At 35.9% G+C, this 20,170-nt stretch overlaps 1 protein-coding gene across 1 annotated transcript in view; it reads left to right on the top strand.

Moving 5' to 3' along the window:
- The first annotated feature begins 6,650 nt into the window (after window positions 1-6,650).
- EIF3E (eukaryotic translation initiation factor 3 subunit E) overlaps window positions 6,651-20,170 on the top strand; it is a 44,056-nt gene continuing 30,536 nt past the window's right edge. The window contains exons 1-3 of the mRNA XM_074267059.1: window positions 6,651-7,146; window positions 15,023-15,137; window positions 15,960-16,077. Coding sequence (XP_074123160.1) covers window positions 7,057-7,146; window positions 15,023-15,137; window positions 15,960-16,077 — 323 coding nt within the window. The 5' untranslated portion in view covers window positions 6,651-7,056. The remainder of the gene's footprint in view (window positions 7,147-15,022; window positions 15,138-15,959; window positions 16,078-20,170) is intronic.

The following is a 20,170-nucleotide window of genomic DNA, read 5'->3' on the forward strand; positions in this document are numbered from 1 at the left end:
CAATTACCTATTTTATCTTTTATGATTTATATGCAGGGATATGTATTTTAAATGACAACAATCCTGCAAATCTGTCAATCAAATCTAATTCTAGAGCTGGGATACTCCATCAATTGATTTGTCCCTCTGTTTTTCATGCCAGCTAGGTTGTGTAACTACATCTCTTGTTACATATATTTTTCTCCATTTGTAAAATAATTCTGACATGTAATACATACCAGTAGATAATTATATCAGTAATTATTTGGTATTATTTTAATATTATATCATTAGATATAATATCATATTAAAGTAAGGTAATTATCTAGTAATTATAATTTGATTTTAATCCTGGCTATCCTCTACACAAAGTCAGGTTGGAAGCTCTCTATTTTACTTTACATTATGGTAGCCATATTCAGATGCCAGATACTCAAGAGAATCTCTTCTGCAGTATTAAAGCCTTCATATAAGAAAAATGTAGCATTCCATATAGAACAGACCTCTTCCTAACATCTGTATAACTGAACAAGCAGAAATTTCAAAATTGTAAATTTTAATCATTGTCCACCACTAACATTAATGAATATTTTTAAAATTATGCCTTATTTCCAACATATAAATAAGTACAAAAAAGCTTTAAAAACCTGTGAAGTTAGATCAGCCCACATAATAAATTACCTGTAAATATAAAATGCTATTTTATGATGTTGAGAAATTTGTGTTGGGTAGAAATAGCTAAAGACAATTTTTAAAAGGGAAAGGAATAATAAACTCAATGATTCAATGACTAATAAGCTTTACCCTAATCATATACTTCATAACCCAGTGATTCTGAAATCCTGGCTGTCATTTATTCAAATCCATTCTCTGTCCACCACTGTCCAATGTCTTATTTCTATTATTCTTAAACTTGCAATTCTCCAGAAATTGCCCACCCACTCCTCTCATTGTGCTCTCTGGACTATCTGCTCACCAACAACCCCAATCTTTTGTTCTTTTCTCTGAATTCATTTAACACCTTCTGGATCAGTAGAAGAAAATAGCTATGTTTAAATCTTAATGAAAAATTTGCTAGCTGGTGTAGAGGGCTGAAACTCTGAAAAGGTGTGCTTGAATCAGACAACTGAGCACTTAAGGTTAATTACCTATTCGATGTGAGATAAGGGTTCTATATACACCTTTGGTGCTTGCTGAATGTTTGGTGGTGAGGTAATCATAGGCAAGGATCATAGGGCTGAGGGAGAGAAGTTGGGATTACTTGGTGCTAAGGCTGGAGACTCCGGACTCCAGAATCCAGGATACATCTTTGGCAAGCCACGTGGCACTTTGCCTGCCTCCTTCACTTCTACCTCTAAAGACCAAGAACTTTGATTGATCCTGACTCTGACTGATCCTGAGACCTTCTAGGGTCTAACCTGACATTATACTTCCATGGAGCTAGCCCAGACATTATAATCTGGCTTAAAATACTTCATGGTCAATTACATAGCCTGTCTTGGCCCCTGAGAAGCAGGTTGTAGTTAGTGGTTGTCAATAAGCAGATTTAGGGGGATTGCAAGAAAAAATTTTTTTTTCCAATAACAGCAGCTATCTAGAAGATAGCTGGATAAAAGGATTCCTCCTCACCACAAATCTTTAAGAAAAACCTAGATGATTATTTGTCTGGTTTATTTAAGGGATGCTTATCTAGGTATAAAATGAACCAAGTTGTGACTTTTAAGCAACTTGTTCTTCCCTCTCAAGTCATTTAACCTCTGTTTACCTCAACTTCTTCATTTGTAAAATAGGGATACCATCTACTTTGAAGAATTATTGTGAGGAAAGCACAAGGCCTGGCACATTGTAAATGTAATATTCTCTCTAAAATGTAATGTTCACTGTTGAGGTTTTCTTGGGGTCTCTGGGAGCAGCCTTTGTTTCAGTTCAATAATCACCACAAGTGCAGCCAGATGTTACTGTCTCCTTCAAAGTCTTATCTCTTTTCCTGGGGCCCAGTTAGCTTTCTTAGAGGCCTATCTCTCTCTCTCCTTCATTCTGAAAGTTTGAGCTCCTGTCTCCTTCTTTGGCTTCTGAATCCTTCTGAATCCAAAGGTTTGTCCTTCAGCCTCCAGCCACCACAAAGTTGGACAATGGAATGAATCTGTCTCAGCCTCTGAGAGCTTCTAGTGTGCTTGCTTTATTTGGCCCTGAGAGCTTCTTGTTTATATGCTCTACACTGAGTATATATCATTAGGAAACCATTATTAGTTGTAGGATTAAATTAATGCTAAACTAGATTTAACCATTGTTTCCTCAATTCCCCTAAGTACCTTGTTTCAAGTTCTGGCCCATAACATCTCCTTGTAGGTTCATACTGAACCATGCTAAATTAGATAACTATTGTCTCTATCAATTCCAGTACCTTGTAAGAATCCTTTGTTTCAAGTTCAGAAATCTGGCCCATAACAGCAAGTGCTGTAATTTAAACTATTATTAGAAGAATACTATTACCTATTCAAATAAGATTCCTGTAAAGTGCTTAATTTAGATTCCAATTCTTTCATGAAATCTTTTCTTCTAATAAAGGTGATCTGTTCCTCCTCAAATTTTCTTTGAATAGGAGGCAGCTAGGTGGTACAGTGGATAGAGCACCAACCTTGAATTCAGGAGGAGCCAAGTTCAAATCTGGTCTCAGACACTTAACATTTCCTAGCTGTGTGACCCTGGGCAAGTCACTTAACTCAAAAAAGAAAAAAACTTTTTTTTTCTTTGAATAGTTCCTCAATAAATCTCCTTGGCAAACTTATTTTAGTATATGCCATTAGAACTGAATTTTTTTTTTTTTAATCCCATGGACAGTTAAACCTATAGACCTTTTCTTGGATTTTTAAAAAAATAAATGAGGGAAAAGCTAACTTTCAGACAGAGATTAATTAAAATGATCATTTAACTTTTTCCTCAAGTTCATCTATCCTCTGAATGTTGTACACTCACCTGCTGATTAATAATCTTTGCAAAGAATGTGACTTCTTTGAGTGTAGAGAGCCTAAACTCTGGAGAAGTATACTTGAAACAAGTATCAGTAGAATTGATGAGATAATGGCTCTCTAGTTCACATATATACTTAGTATTAGTATGGTGATGGGCAATGGCTCTCTAATTCACACATAATCAGTATGCTGTAATGATGTAATTTCAATAAGGTATATAAGGGCTAAGAAGGACTGGAAGATAGCCATTCTATCTTTGACCAACCTCGTGGCGGTTTGCATGCCTCTTGCACTAGATCAAGACTGGGCCAGAATAAGAATCTGGATTCTATTCTTAATCATTCTAATGGTGTCTATCCTGCTGAGACAAAGGCCAATCCAAAGGATCTCCAGAAAGCTAGACCAAACATTACATTTGAGGGCAAAGACAATACTCTTTTTTTTTTTTTTTTTTTTTTTTTTTTTTACAAAAATTTTATGCATAGGTAATTTTCCAGCATTGACAATTGCAAAACCCTTTGTTTCTACTTTTCCCCTCCTTCCTCCTACCCCTTCCCCCAGATAGCAGGTTAACCAATACATGTTAAATATGTGAAAGTATAAAAATACAATATATGTATACATGTCCAAACAATTATGTTGCTGTACAAAAAGAATCGGACTTTGAAACAGTATACAATTGGCCTGTGAAGGAAATCAAAAATGTAGGCAGACAGAAATATAGGGATTGGGAATTCTATGTAGTGGTTTATAGTCAATTCCCAGAGTTCTTTCTCTGGGTGCAGCTGGTTCAGTTCATTACTGCTCTATTGGAACTGATTTGGTTCATTTCATTGTTGAAGAGGGCCACATCCATCAGAATTCATCATCATATAGTATTGTTGTTGAAGTATACAACAATCTCCTGGTCCTGCTCATATCACTCAGCAGCAGTTCCTGTAAGTCTCTCCAGGACTTTCTGAAATCATTCTGCTGGTCATTTCTTACAGAGCAATAATATTCCATAACATTCATATACCACAATTTATTCAACCATTCTCCAATTGATGGGCATCCACTCAGTTTCCAGTTTCGGGCCACAAACATTCTTGCACACACAGGTCCCTTTCCCTTTTTTAAGATCTCTTTGGGATATAAGTCCAGTAGTAATGCTGATGGATCAAAGGGTATGCAGTTTGATAACTCTTTGAGCATAGTTCCAAATTGCTCTCCAGAATGGCTGGACTCTTTCACAACTCCACCAACAATGTATCAGTGTCCCTGTTTTCCCACAACCCCTCCAACATTCTGCATTATCTTTCCCTGTCATACTAGCCAATCTGACAGGTGTGTAGTGGTATCTCAGAGTTGAAAGACAATATTCTTTTTCATTTTTGTACCCCTATAGGATGCCATAGGCCCTTAAAAGCTTGTTAAATTCAAGCTTTCTAGTTATAAAATTCATACAAATTCATGATTTAGCTTTATAAAGTCCTTGCCTCACAACTATCCTATAAAACACATAAATTGTACCCTAGCTAAGATCCTGGGGAAGTCGTTTAATCTTTCTTAGCCCAGTTTCCACAGCTGTAAAAGAAGAATCAACCTGCCTAAGTGCTAGTGTATGACTCAAACAAGAATGTGTTTAAAGTACTTTGTAAAACCTTAATGCACTATAAAAATGTTTTATGACTATTACTATTTATGTCAAAAATGCATTTCAATTTAATCCAAAAAGCACTTAATAATAACCTATTTTGAGCCCTGGGTCAATCTTAGAGCTGGAGGTCCAAAGGAAAAGTTACTGCCCACAATGAGCTTACATTCTAAGGATCATATAGCAGAGTTGCTAAGTAAAATTACTGGTCATTCCCCACCCACAAGTGCCCAGCCCAATTGTCCTTGCAAAACTACATTCTCTTTAACAATAAGTGTTCTTGAGACATTGGGGTGGAAAGCATAGCAACCCAAGAATTATATGAACACAATTACAATACACTTCTCACGCAAATAAAGGCAGATTTAAACAACTGGAAAAATATCGATTGTTCATGACTGGACTGAGCTAATATAATAAAAATGACAATTCTGCCTAAATTAGTCTACTTGTTCAGTGAGTACCATATAAATCAAACCACCAAAACATTATTTTATAGAACTAGAAAAAAAAAAAAAACAATAAAATTCATCTGGAAGAACAAAAGGTCAAGAATATCAAGGGAATTAATGAGAAAAAAATACAAAGGGTAGTGTGTTGGCAATACTAAAACTAAAACTACATTATAAAGCAGCAGTCATCAAAACCATTTGGTACTAGCTAAGTATCAAATAGAGTGGTGGATCAGTGGAATAGATTAGATACATTAAGGCCTGTGGCAATCCCCAAACTGCAGCTTCTGGAATAAGAACTCACTATATGACAAAATTTGCTGGGAAAAGTGGAAAATTATATGCCAAAAAGTCAGCATAGACTTACATTTCACATGTACCTCTCAAACAAGATCAAAATGGATGCAAGGAGGGTGCTACAAATAATTAGGAGAACAAGGGATAATTTACTTATCAGACCTTTGGAGATAAGAGGAACAAAGAAGAACTAGAGAACATCCAGAAAGGCAAAATACACAACTTTGGTCAAATTAAATTTAAAAGGTTTTGCACAAACAAAATCATCAGAAACAAGATTAAAAGGGAAGTACAAAGCTGGGAAAAAATCTTTACAGCCAGTATTTCTGATACAGGTCTCATTTCTAAAGTACATAAAGAACTGTGTCAAATTTATAAGAATACAAGTCATTCCCCAATTGACAAATATGAACAAACAATTTTCAGATGATGAAATTAAAGCCATCTATAGTCATATGAAAAAATCTTCTAAATCTCTGATGATTAGAGAAATTCAATTAAAACAACTCTGAGGTACCACTTCATACTTCTGGAATTGGCTAAAATGACAGGAAAAGATAATGCAGGAATGTGGGAGGGGATGTGGGAAAACTGGGACACTGATACACTGTTGGTGAAGTTGTGAACTGATCCAACCATTCTGGAGAACAATCTGGAACTATGCCCAAAGGGCTATAAAACTGTGCATACCCTTTGACCCAGCAGAGCCACTACTGGATCTGTTTCCCAAGGAAATCATTAAGAAAAGAAAAAGACCTACATGCTCAAAAATACGCATCAGCTCTTATTGAGGTAGCAAAGAATTGGAAAATGAGCGGATGCCCATCAGGTGGAGAACGGCTGAACAAGTTGTGGTATATGATGGTAATGGAATATTATTGTTCTTTAAAAACTGATGAAAATGCTGATTATAGAAAAGCCTGGAAAAATTTACATAAACTGATGCTGAGCAAAACAAGCAGAACCAGGAATACACTGTGCAAGAAAGCGAGACGATCAATTTTGAAAGGCTTGGTTCTCAGTGATAGAAAACAATCTCAATAGACTTTATACAGAAAATGCCATCTGCATCCAGAGGGGGAAAAAAAAGAGACTGAATGTAAATCAACACACGCTATGTTCACTTTTTAAAAAATCTCTCCCATGGTTTTTCCCTTTTGCTCTGATTTTTTTCTCCCAACGTGATTCATAAAGCAATGTGTGTTAAAAATAAATAAATTTTAAAATAATAAATAAATAAATAAATAAACATTACAATTACAATACATTATAATAATTAAAAAAAAAAAAAAAAGCTTCCTCCCTCCCCCATCCCAGGGATAGGGACACTTTCTACGCGCGATCTCGTTCGCAGAAAGCATCTTCAAAGAGGACCAGGAATGTCAGTAGAAGCAGCTCCTCCTGGGAAAAGCTCGAGAATGAAGATATCCAACAGATGGGGGAAGAAAAGGGAAGGAGAAAAATCTACCAGGTTCCACAGAGAGCAAATCTAAGGCTCCTGGGTATACATAAAGAAGAATTGGAAGTTGGCGGCCGGCTAGGCGCCTGCGCAGCAAGCGTGCCGACATTCTCGTCTCCCCTCCGGGGAGGAAAGCCCCGCCCCGTAATCGCCTCACTCTTCCCTTTCCCAGCCTAGCTGCGCAAGCGTATTCGGGGATTTGTTCGCTTTACAAAGATATCGATAAAGTTTGGCGAGGAGTTCCTCCCTTTTCCCGGCAAGATGGCGGAGTACGATCTGACTACTCGTATCGCGCACTTTTTGGATCGCCATCTGGTCTTCCCGCTGCTCGAATTTCTTTCAGTCAAAGAGGTGAGTGACCGGCCAGGGCTCCAAGGAAGGCCCGGGAGTCCACGCCGCCTTTGCTCTGTCTGCTTGGCTGTGGGAGGGGGCTTCAGGCCTTCTACACGTGTAAGGCGCCTGGGCCGGCGGGTTTTCCTTCCGCCGGGCCCGGCTTGTGCTTTCAACCCGGGGGACGCGGAGAGGGCGTGGGTCGGTGGGGAAAGGACTAGGGTATGCTTTAGGCTTCTTGGGCCTAGGTCTCCGCGGCCACCCAGGACTGTCGTCGAGGGCCTTGTCTGTCTCCTAAGGGGCGTCGCTTTAAGAGTTTTGGAGCTGGACAGGAGGGATCAAAATTGCTTGTACTTCTTAAATCTCAGGAAAGGTCTGATCTTCGTCTTTCTTGTAGTCTTAACGTTGTCCTTGCACCCAGATCTAAATTTCGGCGTCTTTTTCTCTTGCGGATGATTACATACTTAGAACTTTTGTGGCCTCTTGTCAGTTACTCGATTAATCTCTTTCCTCCCTCCTCTTCCTGCCCTCCTATCCCATTTCTTTAGAATGCTTGGGAACTTTTAAAAAAAATTTTCTTCAAGTTGTTAGCGCAGCTTTCTTTACTGTGTAGAGAATTGTAAAGCAGTGCAGTATGGGTTAGTTTTGGTGAAATTTGTATACGTGGTTTTCTGAGTAGGTGCGCTAAGGTTGTTTAACCACTTCCCTTTCCCTTTTAATATATGTATGTTCTGTGTAGAGATACTGCATTCTCATGCACTTGCTGTTCCGCGTGCTTGAAAAAGAATTATTTAAAGAAAAAAAAATTGTTTTGTTACATGCTGTTTGGTGTGTGGGTGTGTCTGCTTAGTTCAAGTAGTAAACTGTAGAATTAGATTCCCTGAAAAATGTTTTCCTCTTGTTTTTAAAGTTATCTCTATATTAACTTGGTAACGATAGACTGATTTTACAGAACCTGTTTGGAGGCTTATGTGCTTTTTATTTAAAAAACACAAACACCAGATGTGGTTGTTTCAGCCATTCTTGGCCTGTATGTTTGTTAATGTGCTTGGTTAAGTTTGTAACTCTAAATAAAGACAGAATAAACAAAACTGTCCAATACTTTTTTTTTACTTTATTTTTTAAAATTAATTTTATAATTATAACTTTTTTTTTGACAGTACATATGCATAGGTAATTTTTTTTTACATTATCCCTTGCACTCCCGTCTGTTCCGAATTTTCCCCTCCTTCCCCCCACCCCCTCCCCTGGATGGCAGGCATTCCCATACATGTTAAATATGTTATAGTATATCCTAGTACAATATATGTGTGCAGAACCGAATTTCTTGTTGCACCGGAAGAATTGGATTCAGAAGGTAAAAATAACCTGGGAAGAAAATAATGCAAACAGTTTACACTCATTTCCCAGTTAGCTGATTCTGTCCATCATTGATCAATTGTCCAAGACTGTTTTTGTCCAAGACTGTTTTAACCAATAACCAGTGGTCCTCACACTTTTTAAATGGGGGCCAGTTCACTGTACCTCAGACTGTGGGAGGGCCGGACTGTAGTAAAAACAAAAACTCACCCTGTCTCCGCCCCTCAGCCCATTTGCCATAACCCAGCTGGGCCGAATAAACGTCCTCCGAGGGCAGTAGTTTGAGAACCCCTGAATAAATCTTTTCTCCTTAGCCCCTGAGCTACACAAATTTTGAACTTTGATTTGTGTGTGTGTTACTTGGATTTGGAGCCAGAAGGCATAGTCATTTCCTTTCTCTAATAATTGGTAGATGTCTGAATGATCTTGCCTTCTCTGATGATAATGCTTATGCATCTCACAGGGCAATCAGAAAAACTAATGCGCTATTTAATGTGAGGTAAAAAAAATCTGTGGTTAGAATAGCTGAGCTAGGAATCCTGAAGGCCTAGGTTTAATTCCCATCTCTGACTTAACTTTGTGAAAATGGGCAAATAATTTCTAATATGCCTCTGGCAATCTTAGGAATTTGTTATAGATGAGCTAGGCAATAAGCATTTTTATTTTTAAGTGCTATATGATAAACTCCAGTGCTAAAGATAGAAAGAAAAAGACAGCCCCTGTTCTCAAGGAGCTCAAAGTTTAATGAAGGGAGACAACCTGCAAACAATTATGTACAAATTCATTCCCAGCATAAATTGCAATTAATTATCTAGAATTAAAGGGGATTGGTAAAGACTTTCTGTAGAAGGTAGAATTTTAATTGAAATGAAGTAGGAATCAGAGATGAGATCAGGCATGAGAGACAACCATTGAAAATGCCAGAATTTGTTAGCTTAAAGTGTTGTTTGAGAAATAGTAAAGGAGTCCAGTGTTGCTACATAATAGAGTATGTGGGGAGGTAAGTTTGTGAGTTATTCGACTAGAAAGGGGAGTGGGAGATATGAAGAGCTTTGAATGCTATGGAGTTTATTTAAAAGGTGACTTTGACCCCTGAGTGAAATTACATGGAAGTAATTCCAGGTTTCACTACATTGCCAGAGTCTATAAGGGGAAAAATAGAAACCATAATTATTTAATTCGGATTGATGGAGTAACAGTGTTGAAATGTCCTAATCACCTGGTAGTCTAATAGTAAAAAGTAAGAAAAAAACAATAGCTGCATAAAGCAGATAGTCTTGTCTACTATTTAACTACTACTATTGGTTGTCCCTGCAGTCTTGCCTAAAAGGACTTCTTTCATAACTGTAAAAAGTAATTAGTCACCTCCCATGCCTCTCATTCTTGAACGGGAATATCTTTTTCAGATAATTTTTGTCTGCGGTGTAGGAAATACTTCCCCAGAAAACTTAGCTCCTTTTTTTTACTCCCTTAATGATCTTTCCCCTACTTTGACTATCATTCCCTTTTCTATAAAAAATGTTACTTATCTAACCCAACTTATAATAAAATGCTGTTCATTGGTCATGTAATTTAAGTGGACCTTAAAAATTATAAAAATCTGTACCTTGGGAAGTTGAACCTGCTATCCCCAGTTTCCTTAGCAAACTAATAGGTTTGGTTTGACTTTTGACCTGACATCATCAAACTCCTGACAGCTGCTTATCTTCCAAAAAGTCCTATTCCTCTTAGTTGAAGGAATTCTCTGACAGGCCCATGAGACTAAAAATCTTATTCTTTGTGTAACATGTATAAAAATTAAATTTGATATGTAGTAGTGGCAAGGAGATATTCTGAGGGAAATACGAAAAATTTTTAGTATTCCAAGAAAAAGTGGATGGTTTCATGGCACTGTGATCTCTTAAGCACATTACACACATCTTACTAGAAGTTTTATCCTAAGAAATTTTAAATGAATTGCCTGAGGTCAAACAGCTAATAAGTATTGTTACAGCATTCTGTTCACTATGCTGCAAAGAAGTACTGCCTTCAAGTTGGCAATAGTGCAATCAGAAAAGCAAGGTAAAGAAGAAAGGAATAGAGCATTTAGGTAGTACATAAGCAGAAGGAGATGGAAGGAGAGTTATTATTAGCCTTTAGTATTCAAGGAATAACCAACCTGAATAGTTACTTGAATCACTGAGTGTGGAAGGGAGTAATATGTAAAATAGGAAGACTCCAGATCATAAAGAACTTTAAATGCATTATTTCAGCTAAAGTGACCTCTGTCTTCCTCATACCTAACACTACTTCCTATCATCATGCCTTTGCACAAGTAATCTGGCATATTTGAAATGTACTTCCTCATAACTTGTTTCTGAAAGATTTTCTGTCCCAATTTAAAACATAAACATTTATTAAATAACTTAATGTGTGCTGTGTACTGTGCTAAGCAGTGAGGATAAAAAGAACATTTTCTTAAAAAAAAAAAAATACCTGGCCTTAAGGTATTGATTTTCTAAAGGTGGCAATAATATACAAACAATTATATACATACAAAACATATACAAAGTGTAAAGATTGAGGGTAATCTCAGAGAGATATGGCTAGAGTAATACTGGACAAGAATGTTCTTGAAGAAGGTGGAATTTGACCTGTTTCTTGGGAACCCAATATAATATAGAAAGCAGATTATTCCAAGCTCGAGAGACAACCAGTGGAAAGGTACGAAATAGCTTGTGGGAGAAACACAAAGAAGGCCAGTGTAGCCTACTGGATTCATAGAGTAATGTAAAGTGAGAATAAAGTATAAGCAGATTGGAGAAAAAAGGACCAAGCTATGAAGGGCTTTAAATGCCAAATAGGAACTTTGGATTTTGTTGCATGGGATAGAGGTTACAAAGTCAGATGTCCATTTTAGGAAAGTCTCTTTGGCACCGATGAAGAGGCTGGATTGTTAAAGAGAGGGACTTGAGGTCTTTAAACCAGTTAGTAGACTATTATTATGATAATCTAGGCTTGAGTTAATGAAAGCTTCCACCAAAATGGTGACTTTATGAATAAAAAGACGTTGTGAACCAGAGATATGAAGGTTATCAATTACAAGATTGGATTTTTAGAGTAAGTGAAAGTTAAGGAAGATTAAGATTGGATGACTAGGAGATAAGTGGTGCCTGGCAGAAAGAGAGGTTTTGAAGGAACACATCAGGTACTTAGCCAATTATCTCAATCAATTAACATTAAGTTCAAGTTATCCAAATGGCACTTTCTGATGGCAAGACAGGAGCTTGGATATATAGATCTGGGAATTAGTTGCTTAGAGTTGATATTTTTGAAGTCTTGGGCACTGTTTAATTATAGTATGGAGGTAGAGAATAGGTGCAGCACAAAGCCTTAGGAAGTGAAATTTGAAATGACTAAGGAAACAAAAGTTTAGGCTTCCATATATATCAATTTATTAAGTGATACATGTCAAATACATAACAAATCAGGGCCAGTGAGAAAAATGTTTTTCCTATTTTTACAAATTTTTTTAATGTCTGACATAATAGAAAACAACTAGATTCTCATCAGTTGCACTTTAGATTCTCCAATCTGTTATTTGATTGAAGTAGTTGAAGAATATCTGGCTTCACATAGACATATTTGAAAAGGGGAGGATTTTTGGAAAGGAACCACATTTTGGGAACGTCTACCTCTGCTTTTTAGCCTTGTTAAGTCCCATCAAGGGTCATTCCATGTACTGTATCTTATAAAAAAACTTTTCCTGATTTTCATCTCCTCTTCCTACCAATTATATTCTACATATGTTGTATTTATTTACATTTTTGTTTTTCCTATCTAGTTTGCAAACTCCTTAAGAGCATAAAAATCTGTTTTGCATAGGATATAATAGTGCTTCTATGAATACTTCATATTCATTGTTGGTCCATTAAATTCATGTACCCCAAAGTTTTTAAACATAGATAGTAATTGATAGATATTTACTTTGCTTCCCCTTCTTTGCTACTAATAAAAGTTAGGATATGTGGAATCTTTTTTTTTTTGAGCTCACTGAGATATTCCTGGTGGAACTTATGAGTCTAGAGTATGGACTTTTTATTTACTATTCTATTTATCTTATGTTTTACTCTGCTTATCTCACACTCTGTAATCTAGTTGTGCTGATCTACTAAAAATTATTTCAACCTGACATTTTAACTCCAAACTTTCATCCTTTCCACTTATTGATCCCATGCCTGGAATTATGCTTTTTCACCTACTGGTTTTTTTTTTTTTCCCACCTTGGTTTTACTGGCCTTCTATAGTTCTAGAGTGCTGTGGTCAGGAAGACCCGAGTTTAAATTTGACATCAAACACTACCTCTTGTCTCTAGACAATATACTTAACTTTGTGTACTTTAGTTTCCTCAGTTTGTAAAATGGAGACAATTGCACTCCCTGGGTGACTGTATAGATCTAATGAGATATTTATATATGTTGCTTAGCGCAGTGCCTGCTGATAGGCTTTATAGAAATTCTTTTTGCCCTCCTTCCTCTCCGTTCCCTTCTTTCCTCCCTCTCTTGGAAACTGGGAGAAGTTCTGCTCCTCCCAGAACCCATCTTTAGGGAAGCCTGTTCAGTCCAGCCTTGTCTTCATTTCTCAATAGTTTGGTACTGTAGATTTCTCTTTTCATGCCCCCATGCTAGGTACTTTGTCTTCTCTACCCTGCCCTCCTCTTAGCTTTTTTTTTTTTTTTTTTTTTTAATGTTTTATCCCATTGTAATATAAACTTCTTGGGAGTAGGGAATATTTTCTCACTTGTATTCCCAGCACTTAGCACAGTTTCTGGCATATAATTAGTAATTAATTGACAGAAGACTTCATTAGAGGCTTTGGCATAGTGATGTGAGATAGAGGTTGGAACTCATAAGAAACTGAGAAAAACCAGATTAGATGGCCACTCAAGAAGAAGATAACATGGAAACCTAGAGAGAAGAATATCCAGTGGAAGGGGTTGTGAAAAATGCAGAAAATCTAGGAGGATGAGGATCGAGAAAAGATGATCACATTTAACAATTATGAGATAGATGCTGTCTTTTCAGAGAGCAGCTTCAATTGATTGAGATTTGGAAGCCAAACTGCAATGAATTAGGAAAGTAATTAAGAGGAATGTGGAATCTGGTGTCATTGTGTATCTGCGTTTTTCTTGTTTTTTCCTCAGTTGTCATTAGCAACTTTGTTCTGTTATTCAGGCTGAAAGTAATTCTGCATAGTAGGAAAAAAGCAAAAGAATAGGAGTTATCTATCCTCTCACAGGATCATCAATGTAATAATTGTGTTATCCTTATGGAGAATTTGTGGTTAATATCATGAGGGATTTGAAACTAATTATATACTAGACCCAGTGATTAATCCTATATAAATGGATGGTATCTTGGAGGAACAGCTCTTTGGGGCGTATACCAGACAGACATCCTTATGTATTTTTAAAAATTTTTTAGTTAACATGACATTTGTTTTGTCTACTTTATTTACATCTCAGTTTATTTTTTAAAATTTTTTTTCAATTTAACAAAAATCTTTTCCTCATCATTTCTGTTACATAAAGAAAAAAATTAAGTCTTTGTAACAAATTTGCCTATTAAGCAAAAAGGAAAAAAAATACCCAATTGACTGTCTTAAATATCTCATTTGAAGTGATGGGTCCTTCACCTGTTTCTAGTTCTGCTCATTTCTCTCTTCATCAGTTCACAAAAGTCTTCCCAGATTTTCCTGAAACCACATCTTCATTATTTTTGTATATCATAATTTTTTCATCCATTCCTTCCACCTCAAGTGATGGGCACCCATTTGTTTCCTGTTCTTTGACACTACAAAAAAGTGTGTGTGCGCGTGCGCACTTGCGCACAGTATGCATACATATACATACACTTGTAAAGTCTTTTTCTTCTGTGTTTGATCCCTGTAGGAGTAACGAATGTGTGTGAAGAGTTTATTAGCTCTTTGGGCATAGTACCAAATTGCTTTCTATAATGTCAGTATTAGTGTGTGCTTGTTTGTCATTTTCTTCTTTTTTCAACTTCACCAGTATAATGTTAAATTCGTTTCTCAAAAGTTGTTTAATTACACATCTCTTTTAGTACTTTAGAGCAGTTTTTTTTCCATGTGGTTGAGTCACCAAAATAACATGGCGACATGATGACTTGAAATGATAAAACAATCTTAGACTATTAAAAATTATAATGAGCATAACAAAGTAAATGATAGTCTTATTTGATTTTAGTTAGTTCATTTCTGGAGCATTGTTTAGTTCTTCTTGACACATTTTAGGGAAGCTAAGCAAATTAGAGTAGATTCCCAAAGCAGAGTACAAGGTGATCATCTGAAGTGCATGAAAATTTTTGCACCATCATATTAGTCTACTAAATAGAGGGAAATGTTTCATCATTGATCCTCTGGAACCAAGAACAGACTAGATATTGCAAATAACCTAAATCCTGAAGTCTTTTAGTAATGTTTTGAATTAATCAATTTTTTTTTAAAACTTCTCTGAATATTTTTTAATTCTTCCTTGCAGATATATAATGAAAAGGAATTACTTCAAGGAAAATTGGATCTTCTTAGTGACACAAACATGGTGGACTTTGCAATGGATGTCTATAAAAATCTTTATTCTGATGATATTCCTCATGGTAAGTAACTTGGTAATAAATTAAGACCAGAACTTTGGGAATCTGAGCATATGTTTTAAAGTTTTTCAGCTAGAAGAACGTCTTTTCTAGGTAGCTTAATTATTTGTAGATTGACATAAAATTATAAGCACAGAAATTGTTATAAAAGATCATAAAATTCTTTCCTTTTTTAATAGTCCCATTTATTTGTATTGTCAGTTCTGTACGTGTCTGTACTGATAGCCTGATTTGTTCCAAAGATGTCTTTTTTATTTTGAAAAGCATCTAATACTTAGGAAAGAAACAATAAAAAAGTAACAAAGCACAAGTTGTTAATTTAGTAGTGCTTTCAGATATGTTAATCACTATAGTATCTTTATGCAGATAGTATGAATAGTATATAGATATCAATATGATTATCTGTAAGCTCCATTGATTCTCCAGATTATTTATTTGAAGATTCGAATATTCAGATTTCTTGAAATGATTTGAGAATCCCAGAAGAATAAGAACTACAGTGTAGAGTATTGGTGCTGGCATCTCCAGAAAGAATAGTATAGGAATTCTTTCACATGACCTCTGTATTTATATACCTTTATTTGTGCTACATTTGTGATGTCTTATATAGACCTTAATAGCTGTATGATCCCCAGAGATGTCGTTTTTTCCTCAGTTTTTTCATCTGTAAAATGGAAATTAAACTTCATTATTCAACCTATCCTGGTGAAGCCATTATTGATAAGTGAATAAGTAAGTCTAAGGATAGTGTGTTCATCAAGTTGAAGATGACAGTCTGATTTGCTTTGCATCAACATTATAGTAATACTTCACTTCTTTTAATAGCTCTGCGTGAAAAAAGAACTACTGTTGTTGCACAACTAAAACAGCTGCAGGCAGAAACTGAACCAATCGTCAAGATGTTTGAAGATCCAGAAACAACAAGGCAAATGCAATCGACCAGGTAGCCACTTCTTACCTTGAAACCTAGTGGTAGTTGAAAAAATAGTGGCTGAGAGTTGAAAAATCTTAGTATGGATCACTACAAAGGAAAGTGTGGGAGAGGAGAACTATTAGACTGACTACCAAAACTGAAGTCCACAGTGCTATTGTGCTGACCTTTTTGTTGTATGCCTGTGAAACTTGGACAGTATACCAGCGCCATGCCAGGAAACTGAATCACTTCCATATGAATTATCTTAGGAAGATTTGAATTATCTATTTCTGGTAAGGTAGTTATCTTTGTAGGTTCTGTTTTTTCATCTCTAAAATGAAGAATTTGAAAAATATCTCAGAGGTACTTTCTGATTCAGTGACATTTTTTCCAGTTTTATTACTTTGAATATTATTGCAACTTGCTAAGATAAATATATGATTTTAGTTAGGATTTTTTTTTTTTTTTTTTTTGGCAACTAGCAGTGTTCATCACTAAATGCCATTTTTTAAAGAAATGAGAAAAAATATTGTTTGTGCAATAAACCTTTCTATAACAGTGGTCTTGAGCTCAGGTTTTAATTTTATAACACTTTGCCCTTTTATTTGTAAGTTTTTATTTCTTTTCAAAAAGATTTGTTCATGTTCCAATATCTCTGGGGGTAACCTTGAAATAGCATGTTCTAGTGCAAAAAATGTGTGTCAGCCTCTGTGGTAATTATGGGAATTCAAATACATGCTAAAATAAAGGGCACTTTCTTCTCTCAAGAGTTTAAATTCTAATGGAGGAAGATAAAACAAAAGAAAAGAAATTGAAAAGTTCCAGGTAGGGAGGGAAAAGGGAGGAAGAGATAAGAAAATCTGGAGATTCAGGAAAAGAGGAATAAAGACATGGCTTATCTGGGCATTCTTTCTCATGAAAGTTATAGGAAGAACAAGTCAATCAGAGGAAGGGAGCACAGGGATAAAGCACTTTCTGTGTGAAAAGTCCAGGGAACTTCCAGAATGAGGAGAGTTAGTAGTAGAACCTGAAGAGGAATAAAAACATAGTTCTTCTGGGCTTTTTCTTTAAGATGAAGTATCTAGGAAAAAGCAGTTGATGAAAAGAAGGAAAAAAGGGGGCATGAAGTTTTTGTGGCATGATAAATCAGTTAAGAAATTTGGTTCAGGCTAAAAGTATTGTTTTGTTGTTGGAAATTGTGACCAAATTTGGAGTTTTCTTGGCAAAGATACTAGAATGGTTTATCATTTCCTCATCCAACTCACTTTATATATGTGGAAACTGAGGCAAGCATAGATGAAATGACTTGCCCAGAGTCACACAGTTTGTAGGTTTCTTAAGGCTGGGTTTAAAGAAATCCTCCTGGGGGCAGCTAGGTGGCGTAGTGGATAGAGCACCAGCCCTTGAATTCAGGAGGACCCAAGTTCAAATGTGAACTTAGACACTTAACACTTCCTAGCTGTGTGACCCTGGGCAAGTCACTTAACCCCAGCTTCAGGGGGAAAAAAAAATAAAGAAATCCTCCTGACTACAGGCCCACTGCCAGTTTGTTAACTCTCTGGCCAAAAGTTTAAATAAATAACTTTAAAAATTGGATAAATAAAAAGTTGTCCCTTTACTATAATGCAAATTTTAACCACTCAACACCTTAGTTAAGGTAGATTTCTGTACCCAACTGAGTGTCTGTGTGTGTATCTATTTATATATACAATATATGTATGTCTAGATATACACATATATATACATATTCCTTTTTTGAACCAATTTTGATGAGTGAAGTTCAGGCATTGTCTGCTACCCATGTTTCCCCCTCCACTACAACAGCTCTTCCGTGCATGCCCCTTTTGTGATAAATTTTTCCCTGTTCTTTATACCAGAAGATCCCTTTTTCTCACTACGACTCCCTTTTTTTAGATCATCCCAACATAATCGACTCACATCTGTACTCTCTATGTAGACTCCTCCTGACTGCCAAAATGATAAACGTTCTTGTGTGTTACATGCATCATCTTCCCATATAAGAATGTAAACATGCATCCTTTATGCTTACTCTTTCATGTTGACCTTTCTGTGTTTCCTTTAAGTCTTCTGTTTCAATGTCATGTTTTATTTAGCTCTGATCTTTTCATCAGGAATGCTTGGAAGTCCTCTATTTCATTAAATGGCATTCTCCTCCCCTTCCTACCCACACAAAGTATCATACTCAATTTTATTGGGTAGGTAATTCTTGGTTGTAATACTAGGTCCTTTGGCTACCACATTATCATATTCCAAGCTCTTCTATTCCTTTAAAATGGAAGTGCTAAGTCTTGTGTGACCCTCACTGACTTCATGATATTTGAATTGTTTATTTGTAGCTCCTTGAAGTATTTTCTCCTTGACATGGAAACTCTGGGATTGGCTATAATATTCTTGGGAATTTTCATTTTATGGGTCTCTTTCAGTAGGTGATCAGTAAATTTTTCAGTATTATTTTACCTTCTGTACTTAAGAAATCAGGACAATTTCCCTTTATAATTTCTTGAAATATGATGTCTAGGCTCTATTTTTTATCATGCATTCAAGTAGTCCAGCAATTCTTAATTATCTCTCCTCAATTTTTTATTGTTTTTCCAATGAGATATTTTATTTTTTCTCCTATTTTTTATTCTTTTTTACTTTGTTTTATTGCTTCTTGATGTGGTATGGACCTCTTAACTCGTGCAATTCTAATTTTTAAGGAATTATTTTCTTCACTAAGCTTTGGTATTTTTTCCATTTGTCTTATTCTGCTTTTAAAATAGTAGCACAGTGGATAGAGCACCAGCCCTGAAGTCAGGAGGACCTGAGTTCAAATTTAGCCTCAGATACTTCATACTTCCTAGCTGTGTGACTCTGGGCAAGTCATAGCCCCAATTGCCTCAGGGGGGAAAAATTCTTCAGTAAATTTTTTGCTTCTTTTACCATTAGGCCAATTCTGTTTTTAAGGTGTTATCTTCTGCAGTAATTGTGCCCCTTTTGCCAGGGTAATCCTCTTTTTATGATATTCTTGCATCATTCTCATTTCTTTTTCCAATTTTTCCTTTACTACTCTTAGCTTACTCTCTAACTCTTGAAGGAATTTTTGCTGGCCTTGGGCACAATTGGAGTCATTTATTTATTTATGGTTTGTTTGGTTTTTTGTTTGTATGTTTTGGTTTATTTTTGTTATTGTTGTTTTTTTAAGGCTTTGCTGTTTTCACATTTTTGGGTTCTAACTATATCTTGGTCAACTCTGCCACTGTAGGAGTTTTTTATTGGTCAGGTTCTTTTTTTTTTTTTTTTTTTTTTTTTTTTTTTTTTTGTTAGTTAATCATTTTTCCAGCCTATTTTTTTCACTTTAAACTTTTATGTTAAAATTCCATTCTACTTTCCTGGATGTGGGGGAATATTTGTGTCAAGCTTTAGGCTTTTTAATACTGTTGTTTCAGAGTTCTGAAGGTCTGCAACTATTTGGTGTTTTCAAGGTAGTATTATCCTGGGTAGGGATATGTGGTTATTACTCTCCTGATCTGTGCTCTGGTTTTAACCCAAGAAAGATTCCTTCTCCCTTGCAGCCACAATTTATTACTAGTCTTCCTTCTGGCCCTTAAGTTGCCATCCAAAACAACCCTCTAGAACTGCTTACAGACACTGAAGTTGCCAGTCAGCATCAGCTATACACAGTGTGGGCAGAGAGTCTTCTCCATTACTTACAGTTTATTCAATCCTTTTAATGAGCTTAGATCTTCAGCTGTCTCTATAATCCACTATTGGTATTTCTGCTATGTTCTAGGCCTGTACTTACCTTAATGTCACAGACTTTTCCTGCTGATCTGAATTATCTTGGCCTCTACTACTTCAGAATTTGATTTGAGGAGTTATGTTAAAGTTGTTTGGAGGGGAATATTGGGAAACTTCATCTAGCTCCTGGTCTGTACTATGTCATCTTGGGTCTACCTTGAAAGTACCTGTTACTAACTTATATTTAATATCCTACCGATTTGAACAGAGTGATGAAGCTACTGCTCTTTGTACTTGAATAATCTTATTAGAAAGTAAGCTCATCTTAAACTCATTGAACTCTTAACTACAATAGCAGACCAATAGGAGTGATCTGATATAA

Source organism: Sminthopsis crassicaudata, chromosome 1 (assembly GCF_048593235.1).
Source record: "Sminthopsis crassicaudata isolate SCR6 chromosome 1, ASM4859323v1, whole genome shotgun sequence".
NCBI lineage: Eukaryota > Metazoa > Chordata > Mammalia > Dasyuromorphia > Dasyuridae > Sminthopsis > Sminthopsis crassicaudata.